The sequence below is a fragment of the Diaphorina citri genome, unplaced genomic scaffold (assembly GCF_000475195.1).
Source record: "Diaphorina citri unplaced genomic scaffold, Diaci psyllid genome assembly version 1.1 scaffold8, whole genome shotgun sequence".
Lineage (NCBI taxonomy): Eukaryota > Metazoa > Arthropoda > Insecta > Hemiptera > Psyllidae > Diaphorina > Diaphorina citri.
In genome coordinates, this window is record NW_007377447.1 from 70,095 (window position 1) to 83,685 (window position 13,591).

The window sequence follows — 13,591 nt, forward strand, 5'->3', positions numbered from 1 at the left end:
ATAACCATGGAAGAAGATTGATATCAAAATCAATACAGAGATTACAAGATTAGACAAAGCTATAGATATGTACAAGATCATTAAGACTATAGAGCTCTATTGATAGATTTCGGTGTCTGGTGTCCTTTTATACCGGGTGAGACAAAAAGACAGGGGTAACGGGGCCTCAAAAATCTCAAAATATTGTAGGACATGAGGGCTTCTCTCAAATGTTGTTCCCATAACGAGAACGATAACCCACTTGAATATAAACGAGAGATAAAGGGAACTGTAACAACGGAGGTCTTATCGTCCCGAGGAGGAGGTCGGGATAGGAAACAGTCAGTCTTTCCGAGAAAGTCCTCCCCGTCCGTCCACTGTGTGTGAGAGAAAGATAGATAGAGAGAGAGAGAGAGAGATTGAATGTGTGTGAGAGAGAGGGACAAGGATTAAAAGTAAACAATATCATAGCAAACACACTTGTGTATGTTGAGATAACAAAATACATATCTCTCTCTCTCACACACACACACTCTCTCTCTCTCTCACAAACACTCTCTCTCTCTCTCTCTCTCTCTCTCTCTTGTGTAGTAGGTTCTCACTGAAAAAGAGTCTTATAAAAAATCATAAGTATAATCTTTCCCTGAACTTTAAAGAGTAGGTAGGTACCTCCTACCTAACAATAACCTAATGTACAAGAAGTAGGTAAAATATAATCAAAATATAAGAAGCGGCTAAAACATCATTTTAATTATCTTACATTAAAAATTATCACTAATTAATTATTTAAAATTACCGCCTAATAATATTCAAATGGTTTCTTTCCAAGGTCTGTGGTGACAAAGAAGGAAAGAAGCTTTCAGCTTCCACAATAAAATCAAATCAAAATTAAATAAAAAACCCATTAAAAGATTGTATGAGTAATTAAAAGTCATTTTTTAAAACGACTTTAAATTAAAATCACAATAAAAAAGATTATTAAAAAATTACGTTAATAATGAGAAGTTCTACTTTATATTTTACAAAATAATTGCTGCTGATTATCGTATAAGATCGTATTAAATCTGTCATTAAAAACAAATTATAATTTTATTCTTACATAATAACAATGTTCAAATTTGAACCCCCTGTAAATAACTGTATTGTATGGCTGCACAAATGTTTACTTTATCCCAGTTGCTACACAGCGTGTAAACAAACATCCGAGGGCGTTGAAGCATTTGATAGCATTGAGCTTTGTTTTTGCTACAAGGTAGATAGGTAGATTATACAGGGTGTTTATAAAGTCTTTGCTAAGACTGTGGGTTTCTCGAGAACATCAAGTTAGTATTAAAACACCGCTTTGATAGGTTATAATTATATGTAATTGGTAATACTATCTGGCTAAGTAGGTACCAGTTCATCACGTAAAACCAAAGAACCAAACTTTACGAATAAAATTCTTCATGTGTTGACTTAGAAGCCTATTCTTGGGCCACTGGTTGACGTTTTTAAAACTTTGAAAAACTTGTATTGTGTGTTTAATAATTCATTTTTTAATGGTGAAATCTATTTAATGCCACTTAATTTTATACCTATACCATTTAAAATTCGTGAGAATAAGGCCAAAAAGGAAGGACGGACTAAAAATTGGGCCTCAGGCCACAAGGGCCGACCGTGGCCAGATATAAATATGACCATCGCATCGGATGGGCCATCGGATATTCGGATGGCCTTTTCACATCTTTCCCGAGATCAGAATTTCACAGAATTCAATAGTTCCCAGCTTTTCACAGGTGGTGAAACATTTAATAAACACCCTGTATAGAAGGAAAAACAAAAACCGCATGTGATGGCTCAAGGCACTGAGAATGGGGAAGAGGGAGGGGGGGTGAACGTAAGTTTGAAGAAAGAGAGAGAGAGGAGAGAGGGGAGAGGAGAGAGGAGAGAGGGGAGAGAGAGGGATTGATGTGAAGAACAAAGAGATCCAATGCAAAAGCTTCAGGCAAGAAAGAGATATGCAATTTCGGAGGAGGAGGGAGGTGGGTGAGATAGAGGGGGAGATACAGAGAGAAAGAGAATGAACGAGTGAGAGTGTGTTTAAGATAGATAGATAGAGAAAGAGAGTGAGTGAGAGCAAGATAGAGTTGACTGAAAGCAAGAAGGAAGACAGAATATTAGGGGAAAGCCAGTCGTTTCCGAGAACAAACCTTATCTGTTTAGAATAAGGTACGGCCCAGGTGGGAATGGAACCCTTGTCCCAACCTCCCAACTCTTGCCAAGCGTCTTATACCTTCTAAGCTTCTCTTTCTTCGCCTTTTCTTTTTGCAAGACCTTCTAAGTTCTAAAATCTAAGTTATCTTCCAAGCTGAATATGTTGAAAAACGAAGCGAATACAATAGTCCGTCCACTATACCTTTTATTATCAGTAATAATAAAGGAAGGACGGACTAAAAACTTGTTTTCGTTATGGTTATCGGGCACTTTATCGGGAAGTACGAAATCTCCGTTACTTCTCGTCATCCCGTACAAGTCCACTACTCCAGAGTTGTCTATGTCTATAGTATCGGTATATTCAGATGGATCCGATGTTCAGCTTGTATATATCGGGTTGTATTGTTACTATTGAATAAGGTACGGCCCAGCGGGCCCAGGTGGGAATGGAACCCTTGTCCCAACCTCCCAACTCTTGGCAAGCGTCCTATATCTTCTATAAGCTTCTCTTTCTTCCCCTTTTCTTTTTGCTAGACCTTCTAAGTTCTAAAATCTAAGTTATCTTCCAAGCTGAATATGTTGAAAAACGAAGCGAATACAATAGTCCGTCCACTATACCTTTTATTATCAGTAATAATAAAGGAAGGACGGACTAAAAACTTGTTTTCGTTATGGTTATCGGGCACTTTATCGGGAAGTACGAAATCTCCGTTACTTTTCGTCATCCCGTACAAGTCCACCACTCCAGAGTTGTCTATGTCTATAGTATCGGTATATTCAGATGGATCCGATGTTCAGCTTGTATATATCGGGTTGTATTGTTACTATTGTAGAACTCAGCAGGACATGGAGTTTATCGCCTAGTGTGATACATATTGTGATTTGGGGCGGCTGCTGCACTAATGTGCCTCACACACTGAGAAAAAAACTAGGGTGCCGGCAACCTCATCGGGTGACTGGGTTCCGGCACCCTAATATTGAACTCTACATCGGGAAGCTTGACACTATAATATAGCATTCCAACAGCCTAAATCAGGGGAAGTAACCCAATAATAGAGTTCTTCCATGAGTGAGAGCAAGATAGAGTGAGAGTGTGTGTGAGAGAAAGATAGATAGAGAGAGAGAGAGAGAGAGAGAGAGAGAGAGAGAGAGAGAGAGAGAGAGAGAGAGAGAGAGAGAGGTGAGAGAAAGATAGATAGAGAGAGAGAGAGAGAGATTGAATGTGTGTGAGAGAGAGGGACAAGGATTAAAAGTAAACAATATCATAGCAAACACACTTGTGTATGTTGAGATAACAAAATACATATCTCTCTCTCTCACACACACACACTCTCTCTCTCTCTCACAAACTCTCTCTCTCTCTCTCTCTCTCTCTCTCTCTTGTGTAGTAGGTTCTCACTGAACAAGAGTCTTATAAAAAATCATAAGTAGGTACCTATAATCTTTCCCTGAACTTTAAAGAGTAGGTAGGTACCTCCTACATAACAATATATAACCTAATGTACAAGAAGTAGGTAAAATACTAATCAAAATATAAGAAGCGGCTAAAACATCATTTTAATTATCTTACATTAAAAATTATCACTGATTAATTATTTAAAATTACCGCCTAAATAATATTCAAATGGTTTCTTTCCAAGGTCTGTGGTGACAAAGAAGGAAAGAAGCTTGAAGCTTTCAGCTTCCACAATAAAATCTAATCAAAATTAAATAAAAAAACCCATTAAAAGATCGTATGAGTAATTAAAAGTCATTTTTTAAAACGACTTTAAATTAAAATCACAATAAAAAAGATTATTAAAATTACGTTAATAATGAGAAGTTCTACTTTGTATTTTACAAAATAATTGCTGCTGATTATCGTATAAGATCGTATTAAATCTGTCATTAAAAACAAATTATAATTTTATTCCTACGTAACCTACAATATTTTGAGATTTTTGCTAGACCTTCGTTCTAAAATCTAAGTTATCTTCCAAGCTGAATATGTTGAAAAACTTGTGTTTCGTTATGGTTATCGGGCACTTTATCGGGAAGTACGAAATCTCCGTTACTTTTCGTCATCCCGTACAAGTCCACTACTCCAGAGTTGTCTATTCTATAGTATCGGTATATTCAGATGATGGATCCGATGTTCAGCTTGTATATATCGGGTTGTATTGTTACTATTGTAGATCTCAGCAGGACATGGAGTTTATCGCCTAGTGTGATACATATTGTGATGGGGGGCGGCTGCTGCACTAATGTGCCTCACATCACTGAGAAAAAAAACTAGGGTGCCGGCAACCTAATCGGGTGACTGGGTTCCGGCACCCTAATATTGAACTTTACATCGGGAAGCTCGACACTATAATATAGCATTCCAACAGCCTATATCAGGCGAAGTAACCCAATAATAGAGTTCTTCCACCCTAAACTTGTGGCACCCTGTCACCATTTTTTTTTTTTTTTTTTTTTTTAATTTTATTCCTACGTAAAGTCAAAGTAAAGAGATACATACATATTTCAAAATAATATCTAAGATCTAACAAAGAAAAACTTCAAGTACCTAATGTCAACCTCCTCGACAAGTTAAAACTTTTTTTTTTTCTGAAGAGATTTGATAGAGAGAACTGTGACAACGGAGGTGGATATCTTCCCGAAATCGAAGAAGAAAGACAGGATAGAAGAAAGCCAGGCTCTCTGAGAACGAACGTTATTTGCTTAGCAAAAAGGTCTCCCCGAACCCGCAACCTAGCTTACAAGGCATTTTTCTTACAAGGCACTTACAAGGCATTTTTCTTACAAGGCACTTACAAGGCATTTTTCTTCGCACCTTCCACTGTCGAAGAAAAATTGGTTTGAATTCCTAATCCTAATATTGCTTGATCACTTCACCACCAAGGTATCAGGCCAGGAATTTCGACATTTTCCAACTTCCTAATGATTAATGATTCAATTCAATTCAATAATATTTTATTACAATATTATGGCATGTTACATGTAATTTACAAAATGATCAAGCTATTCAAGTTACGAAGTCTGGATGACCCCCCTCCTCCCCCCCCCTACTTTTTTCACCTTTCCCCAGCTCAAGTTTAATGGTTAAACTTGACAAGGTTAAGATAAACAACAACTATGGGGCGAATATTAGCAGGGCATACGACAGGACGATCATGCTATGACGGGCATTTGTGACGAGAATTTATCTCGGACTCGGACATACTACAGGACGGGCATGCTATGAGTGAAAAAAAAAAAAAATCCAATCTCCTATCTATCTACAAAGCTATCTATGTTCTAGCTATCTGCCTTGTAATTTTCTATCATATAAAATGATTTTTTTATTTGCAACTGCTCCATTTGTGATTATTCAACGTGGATTCTAATACCACCAGCAGATCAGCATTGTGTATATGGGTTTATACTTGCTTTACGACACTTTACGCGTCCAAATATGGGTTTACAGCTTCCTCTCACCCCACACCACTGATGGTGATCTACGCACTGATCGTCTGCAGGGGGTTTGTGGAGTCTAGGAAGAACAAATGATCCGAACCAACTGTAGGTACCAACCGCGCGGCGCGGTACGGGTCAAAAACCGATGCGAAAAAATGAAGAGGTTAGGTTGTAAAGTTGTAATGTGTCTATAGTCCAGTTTACGAAAGAAGGCAGTAGGGGAAAAGGTTTTAAATTCGATTGCATGTCTCTAGCAGAACTTAACCGTAATATAGGTACTATAGTAATTGAGAAACTACATACAAACATACATCATCTGTCAGAACAATGACCCGATGGGTTCCAAAATCTAATGGTCAATTTGTCAAATGTCCTTGAGATTGGGTTTTAACATACTTGCCAAATTTCATTGAAATTGGACACACCGATCGCGGGCGGGAGTCATGGTGAAACACAGAATTTCTTACAAGGGGATTCTAGATTTCCATCAGGGAATGGCCCACTTTGAGCTTATTTTCAATCTATTCATCGATTTTTTTTTTATTCTTCTTCTTCTTCTTCTTCTTTGTAAAATTTCATGAAAAATTTGGCAAACCTTGGTAACTTGTAATTATTATTATTATGTTAAGGCGGTCTCTAACTTGTAATTAGGTAGGTATAAGGTACAGGTAAAGTATGACAACCTAGTTCTTCTTCTTCTTCTCCTCCTTCTTCTTCTCCTCCTACTTCTTCTTCTTCTTCTTCTCCTCCTTCTTCTTCTCCTCCTCCTTCTTCTTCTTCTTCTTCTCCTTCTTCTTCTTCTCCTCCTTCTTCTTCTCCTCCTCCTCCTTCTTCTTCTCCTCCTCCTTCTTCTCCTTCTTCTTCTTCTCCTCCTTCTTTTTCTTATTCTTCTTCTCATGCTTCTTCTTCTTGTTCTTCTTCTCCTTCTTCATTTCCTTCTTCTTCTTTTTCTTCTTCTTCTTCTCCTCCTTCTTCTTCTTCTCCTCCTCCTCTCTTCGTCTTGATAACATACGGAGGGTGGTCAGAATGCGTTCTGGCTGGACTGGTCTGGTGAGATGATGAGGTGATATATTATTTTACAACAGATGGAATGGGGGGGTGGTGGTTGAGGTCCAATCTATTATTTTCATTATAGGATTGGGTGGGGGTTGGCGGGGTCATCTATTATTATTGTAGGGTAGGGGTTGTGTCCTATTCCGCAAATGTTGCTTCTGCTTCAGGGTTTCAAAGTCGTAAATCTCTCTGTCTCTTTCTCTCTCTCTCTCTCTCTCCCTCCCCCCCCTCCCCCTCCCCTCCTTTTTTTTTTTCTTTTCTTCATCTTCTTCTCTGTCAACTGTTGCGTTCTAGCGTCTCTTTGCCTTCTCGCTCTCTTTCACCATCTTTCTATCTCACCTTCCCATTCCTTTGTCCGAATTGAAAAACAATGGTCCTAACCTTCTATCTTTTATTGCTACCTCTTATCCTTTTCTCAGCATCTTTCATTTTCTCTTTCTCTTTCATCTAATTCTTGGTTCCTCTCTTCGTCTATCTCTCTCTCTCTCTCTCTCTCTCTCTCTCTCTCTCTCTCTCTCTCTCTCTCTCTCTCTCTCTCTCTCTGAGGACAGGTCAGGTCGCATGATGTATGATAGAAGACATCAAGAAGACGGATTAGTCCCACCTCCCATCCTTTGTTCACATCTGTTGAATTTTCGAGCAGAAAAAAGAAGAAGACATATACCTGTCAGACACTTTTGAAATAATGAAAGGAGAAGAAGAAAAAGCTAGCAATAGATGAAAAAGACATCAAAATAGTCTAGTTTTCGCTGTAGTTTACGGAAAAGAAATGGTTTATACCTACCTATATCTACCGGATCTACCCTAACAACATCGATGGTTAGGTCATTGTTTTTTTTTTTTTAGATTCAAAGTTCTTATTATGTAGGTAGTACCTAGGTACCCAGGTAGATACCTACATATTGTCATTAACAAGGAAGTTCAAATGCCATATTGCCATGGCGCCATACTATTTTGCCATATTTTAGCAAAATTTGGAAAAATGGCCTAAAAAGACTTGCTTTTTTGCTTAATATAAAACTCTAAGAACGAAGAAAAAAATTGCAAATATGTAGAAAAAAGAACTGTACTTAAAAGAAAAAAAGAATAGTGGTTATGCCTTGGGGAAAACATTTAGCATGAAAGGTCGATTCCTATGTAAAAAGTTATTTTCAAAGGTTGAAAATTCAATTTTTATTTGACGTACCAAGGAAAAATGTAAAACAGTTGCCTCAGAATCTTGAAAAAATTTGCTTATGTTGCCATGTTTTGAACAAATAAATGCCATATTTCCCAAAATAAGTGCCATATTGCCATGTTTTTTAGTGCCATATTTTGGGAAAAATAAGGGCCATATTCTGGACTTCTCTGGTCATTAATCATTAGAATATTTTACCTTCCTACCTACTCGTATGGTCTCGTTGAAAGTAAATATTTGGATACCTATTGTCTGTTATAGATAACTAAACCTATAATATTGTGCTTGTTGATTAATGGTATCTCCATGTTGCTCAGGTATGTTGAAGATAGATTACAAGATCGAAGATTATGTTAACAGATTGACGAAAACTAATGTTCCTGATATCCAGCCGACAGTTCGACCTGATATCCTGCCGATATCGGTTGAACTTTCAGTAAACATGATGCTAACATGGGGTCATACTCAGAATATGTTGAAAAGTAAACATGACATACCTACATTGTATAGCTTAACATTGTTGTCATGAATGATAGATGTATATTACTTCTTTATTTACACAACTTTAGTTGTAAGTACAAAAAAATATACATAAGATGCCCCCGGTGGGTTGATGTATACCTAAAAGGTAAGGAAAAGTGATCATGAAATTCAGAACATATTGATGAGAAATGAGAAGTGCATGTCTGTGAAGCTTGTCTTTTGAGATCTTTGAGTCATAAAATCCAGAACCATTAACTCTAGAGAAATCACCTCCAACAATTAAAAACTGCTGACGGTTAAATTCTCTGCATAACTGCTATACCGGGGGTTGATGTATACCTAAAAGGTAAGGAAAAGTGATCATGAAATTCAGAACATATTGATGAGAAATGAGAAGTTCATGTCTGTGAAGTTTGTCTTTGAGATCTTTGGGTCATAAAATCCAGAACCATTAACTCTAGAGAAATCACCTCCAACAATTAAAAACTGCTGACGGTTAAATTCTCTGCATAACTGCTATGGTAGGTATAAAGTTTTTCTGCATAACTGCTATGGTAGGTATAAAGTTTTTCTGCATAACTGCTATGGTAGGTATAAAGTTTTTAGCTTTTTTATTTTTTAGTCATTGCTTAGGTTTTTGTCGGAGGTTTTACCCTCCATTCGGCCACAACCTGGTTGAAGTGACCTTAATTTTGCGCTTTAATGTCGCCATTTGGTCCGGCTTTTCTTGGGGCTGCGGCTGCTGCGGCACCTGTTGTTGATTTATCGACCACAACCTGCTCACCTCCGTACATTAGCCTCACGAGGCCAGCCTGAGTGGGGCCGGGGAAAGCCTGAAGAACGCCATTGCCCAGATGGTTAACGTGTTATCGCTATTGGCTTCGCCCCAGGAGAAATTCGAACCCGCGACCTAGCGCTTACAAGGCGCGATACTCTTCAAGCTAACTAGGGTGATGGTCTATTATTCTATTAAATTTGTTGAACTCGAAAACTTGAATGAAAATTCCCTGGCACGGTTCTCCTACATGGGGCCAAGGTTCGTTTCGTTTTCAATTACCAGATCTCTGCATAACTGCTATGGTAGGTATAAAGTTTTTCTGCATAACTGCTATGGTAGGTATAAAGTTTTTCTGCATAACTGCTATGGTAGGTATAAAGTTTTTCTGCATAACTGCTATGGTAGGTATAAAGTTTTTCTGTACTTATAACTGCTATGGTAGGTATAAAGTTTTTCTGCATAACTGCTATGGTAGGTATAAAGTTTTTCTGTATAACTGCTATGGTAGGTATAAAGTTTTTTCTGCATAACTGCTATGGTAGGTGTAAAGTTTTTAGCTTTTTATTTTTTAGTAATTGCTTAGGTTTTTGTCGCAGGTTTTACCCTCCATTCGGCCACAACCTGGTTGAAGTGAACTAAATTTGCGCTTTAATGTCGCCATTTGGTCCGGCTTTTCTTGGGGCTGCGCCACCTGTTGTTGATTTATCGACCACAACCTGCCCACCTCCGTACATTAACCTCACCCAGCCTGAGTGGGGCCGGGGAAAGCCAGAAGAACGCCATTGCCCAGATGGTTAACGTGTTATCGCTATTGGCTTCGCCCCAGGAGAAATTCGAACCCGCGACCTAGCGCTTACAAGTAGGGAGTATGGATCATAATTATTTGGTAACAAAAATCAAATCAAATCATGGTATCTTTGTGGTAAAGCAGAGAGCTTTCTCACAACTTTGTGGGTATCACAGCATTACAAGTCTTTCATTTAGGTACTCAATCATCATATTTATTATCGCTCGTCTCTTTGACTTGTAATGCCGCCACTGGTCGCTACTCGATTAAAGTAGCTACTCAATTGTCCTCACGAGGCTGAGTGCACCCCGAACTCCAAGCACAGAGCCGAAAAAAACCTAGGACCCGCCGGGGATCGAACCCGGACCTCCTGCGTGCAAGCCTAGTGTGATACCCACTCGGCCACGGAGATTTCTTGGTAACAAACATCATCCCTATAGTAGTAGTGAGTCCACCTTCAAGATGTGGAGTAAAAAGGCCCTAGCCATCCTATAGTTAGCTGGGAAAGTAGCTAAAGCATCTGCCTTGTAAGCGCTGGGTCGCAGGTTCCATTTCGTCCTGGGGGCGAACTTTATCCTAAACAAATAAGTTCGTTCTCGGAACGGCTGGCTTTCTCCTATCCTGTCCTCCTTCTTTCTTTGATTTCGGGATGATAAGACCTCCCTTGTTACAGTTCCTCCTAATGTAACGTCGTGTCGGTTCATACTTAGACTTTATGGTAATTATGCAGACGTCACGTCCGTGGAAAAGAAAAACTCTTTGTGTTTAACCTAACCCCATAATAACACTAATCACTGCTCTAATTGTGAAAACTCCTTGTTGCGTTTAACCTAACCCTATAATAACACTGGTTACACTGGTCACTGCTCGTTTGTGCCAGTTCCTTTGGTAGCAATATTCCACGGACGTGACTTCTGCACAAGTACCGACTTTATTTGTAAATACAATCCAAACTGATGGTATCTTACATTGTCAATACATAGAGTTAGAGACGAAAAGAATGTACTTTGCGAACCCCTGGTTTCGACGATGAGCAAACAGGATTAAAGATGGATTTACAAATAGTATTAGTCACATGACTATAGTGATAACCAATAGGATGATGGGATGGATGACATTAAAGCAGGAAATAGGCAGGTAGGCATAAATATTATGACTATTTATGACATTACCAGTTGAAGAGCCTACTTCTCGCAAGTAAAAATAGAAAAAATGGCTACGCCTTGTAAACTGACGTATGATAAACACTGAAATTTGTTAAGAAACTTATTACCCACTTTTTTCTGTCAATCTATGGCCTGCTCCTGAAAGCAGTGCCATCGTCACCCTTTTGCGAAGTCCAAAGTGCGAAATTCTTTATAGTTCACAACTGCTTTCATGTATGTACCTTTCCACTTTCCGTTCCTAATTGGGGAAGTCTTTTCATTTGAACATGTGAATCACAGCCAACATTTTCCATGATCTTCCAAAATTTGTGTGACATGTATTTGTCTCTTCTTCTTTTTCTCCGTCTTTTCCCGTGTTCAGACATGCAGGGTCAGCGTCAGCCTCTCGTCTTGTCTCTCTCGTCAGCTATCTGTCTATAACTCTATAGTCTATAATCACCCACAATTTTATTAATGAAAACCTATCCTCTTCTGTCCCCAGGTCTGGTTCCAGAACAAGAGGAGTAAAGAGCGAAGACTAAAGCAACTCACCTCGATGGGGCGTGGTCCCTTAGACAAGTCTACAATTTTATTTATATAGATATGGTTGCTAAATTTACTTTAATAGTGTTATGTAGGTACATTGAAATGAGAGCAAAACAAAATGGCTATTGACAAGTCCAAATACATAATTCAAACTTTGACAAGTCCCAAACTTTGACTAGTTTTATCTCAACATGCTTTTTAGGGCTTGGTCCGCTCTGCCTATTAGCCATTAATTTTTACTTTCTATTACCCTTATTTCATAATATTTAGGGCCTCCTCGAACTTTTGGAAGCATTAATGCGTGCTTCGAGGGTTTCATTTGGTGTTTTATCAACCTGTTCCACTTGCATCATAGGTTGGGCCTCTCGAACTTTTGGAGGCATTAACGCGTGCTTCGAGGGTTTCATTTGGTGTTTTATCAACCTGTTCCACTTGCATCATAGGTTTCATTTGATGTTTCATCGATTATTTCACATCCTTCATGATCATGTGTTTAGTTTAGTGTTTCATCAACTAATCCATTTGTATGTTTCATTATTGTTACAGATGGTGGAGACAGCGCATTCTCGGGACCTCAATCTCTACAGAACGAATGTTTAGCATGGTGATGTTCCCCTTAAGGTGATGGTGGAACCTGAACCTAGCCGAACCTAGGAAGCTAAACCTAGCCTTCATTTATCCTGAGCGCCTGAGCCTAGTCTAGCCTAGGAAACTGAACCTATCCTTCATCTATCCTGAACCTAGCCTCAACCTAGCCCAGTCTAGGAAGCTGAAATCCAGCCGTTCCGAGAACGAACCTTATCTGTTTAGGAACTATTATACTATTTGTATGTTTCATTATTGTTACAGATGGTGGAGACAGCGCATTCTCGGGATCTCAATCTCTACAGAACGAATGTTTAGCATGGTGATGTTCCCCTTAAGGTGATGGTGGAACCTGAACCTAATCCTTCATCTATCCTGAACCTAGCCGAACCTAGGAAGCTAAACCTAGCCTTCATTTATCCTGAGCGCCTGAGCCTAGTCTCGCCTAGGAAACTGACCCTATCCTTCATCTAGCTGTGACTTCTGCACAAGTACCGAATTTATTTTTTTGTAAATACAATCCAAACTGATGGTATCTTACATTGTCAATACATAGAGTTAGAGACAAAAATAATGTACTTTGCGAACCCCTGGTTCGACGATGAGCTAACAGGATTAAGATGGATTTACAAATAGTAGTCATGTTATTATGGTGATAACCAATAGGATGATGGGATGGATGACATTAAAGCAGGAAATAGGTAGGCATAAATATTATGACTATTTATGACATTACCAGTTGAAGAGCCTGCATCTCGCAAGCAAAAATAGAAAAAATGGCTACGCCTTGTAAACTGACGTATGATAAACACTGAAATATGTTGAAAAAACTTACCCAGTTTTTTCTGTCAATCTATGGCCTGCTCCTGAAAGCAGTGCCATCGTCACCCTTTTGCGAAGTCCAAAGTGCAAAATTCTTTATAGTTCACAATTGCTTTCATGTATGTACCTTTCCACTTTCCATTCCTAATTGGGGAAGTCTTTTCATTTGAACATGTGAATCTTAGCCAACATCTTCCATAATTTGCGTGACTTGTATTTGTCTCTTCTTCTTCTTCTTCTTCTTCTTCTTTTTCTCCGCCTTTTCCCGTGTTCAGACAGGGTTAGCGTCAGCCTCTCCTCTTGTCTCTCTCGTCAGCTATCTGTCTATAACTCTATAATCACCCACAATTTTATTACTGAAAACCCATCCTCTTCTGTCCCCAGGTCTGGTTCCAGAACAAGAGGAGTAAAGAGCGAAGACTAAAGCAACTCACCTCGATGGGGCGTGGTCCCTTATGTATTAGCATTATTCTTACCGTTTTTATTATTATTGGCATTATTATTATTGGCAAAAAGATACCTCTAGTATCTTTTTATAATTATTAATTACAATTTGTCTCTTTTTACAATGTTCCTATCTGTCCAGTAGGGATATTGATCTTTAC

The 13,591-nt window shown here is 38.7% G+C and overlaps 1 protein-coding gene across 1 annotated transcript in view; it reads left to right on the plus strand.

The window, feature by feature from the left end:
• Positions 1-12,371, plus strand: part of LOC103504935 (LIM/homeobox protein Lhx1) — a gene marked incomplete at its 5' end in the record, with an annotated part of 46,393 nt that extends 34,022 nt beyond the window's left edge. The window contains one exon of the mRNA XM_008469240.2: positions 12,126-12,371. Coding sequence (XP_008467462.1) covers positions 12,126-12,187 — 62 coding nt within the window. The remainder of the gene's footprint in view (positions 1-12,125) is intronic.
• Between the last annotated feature and the right edge of the window lie 1,220 nt (positions 12,372-13,591).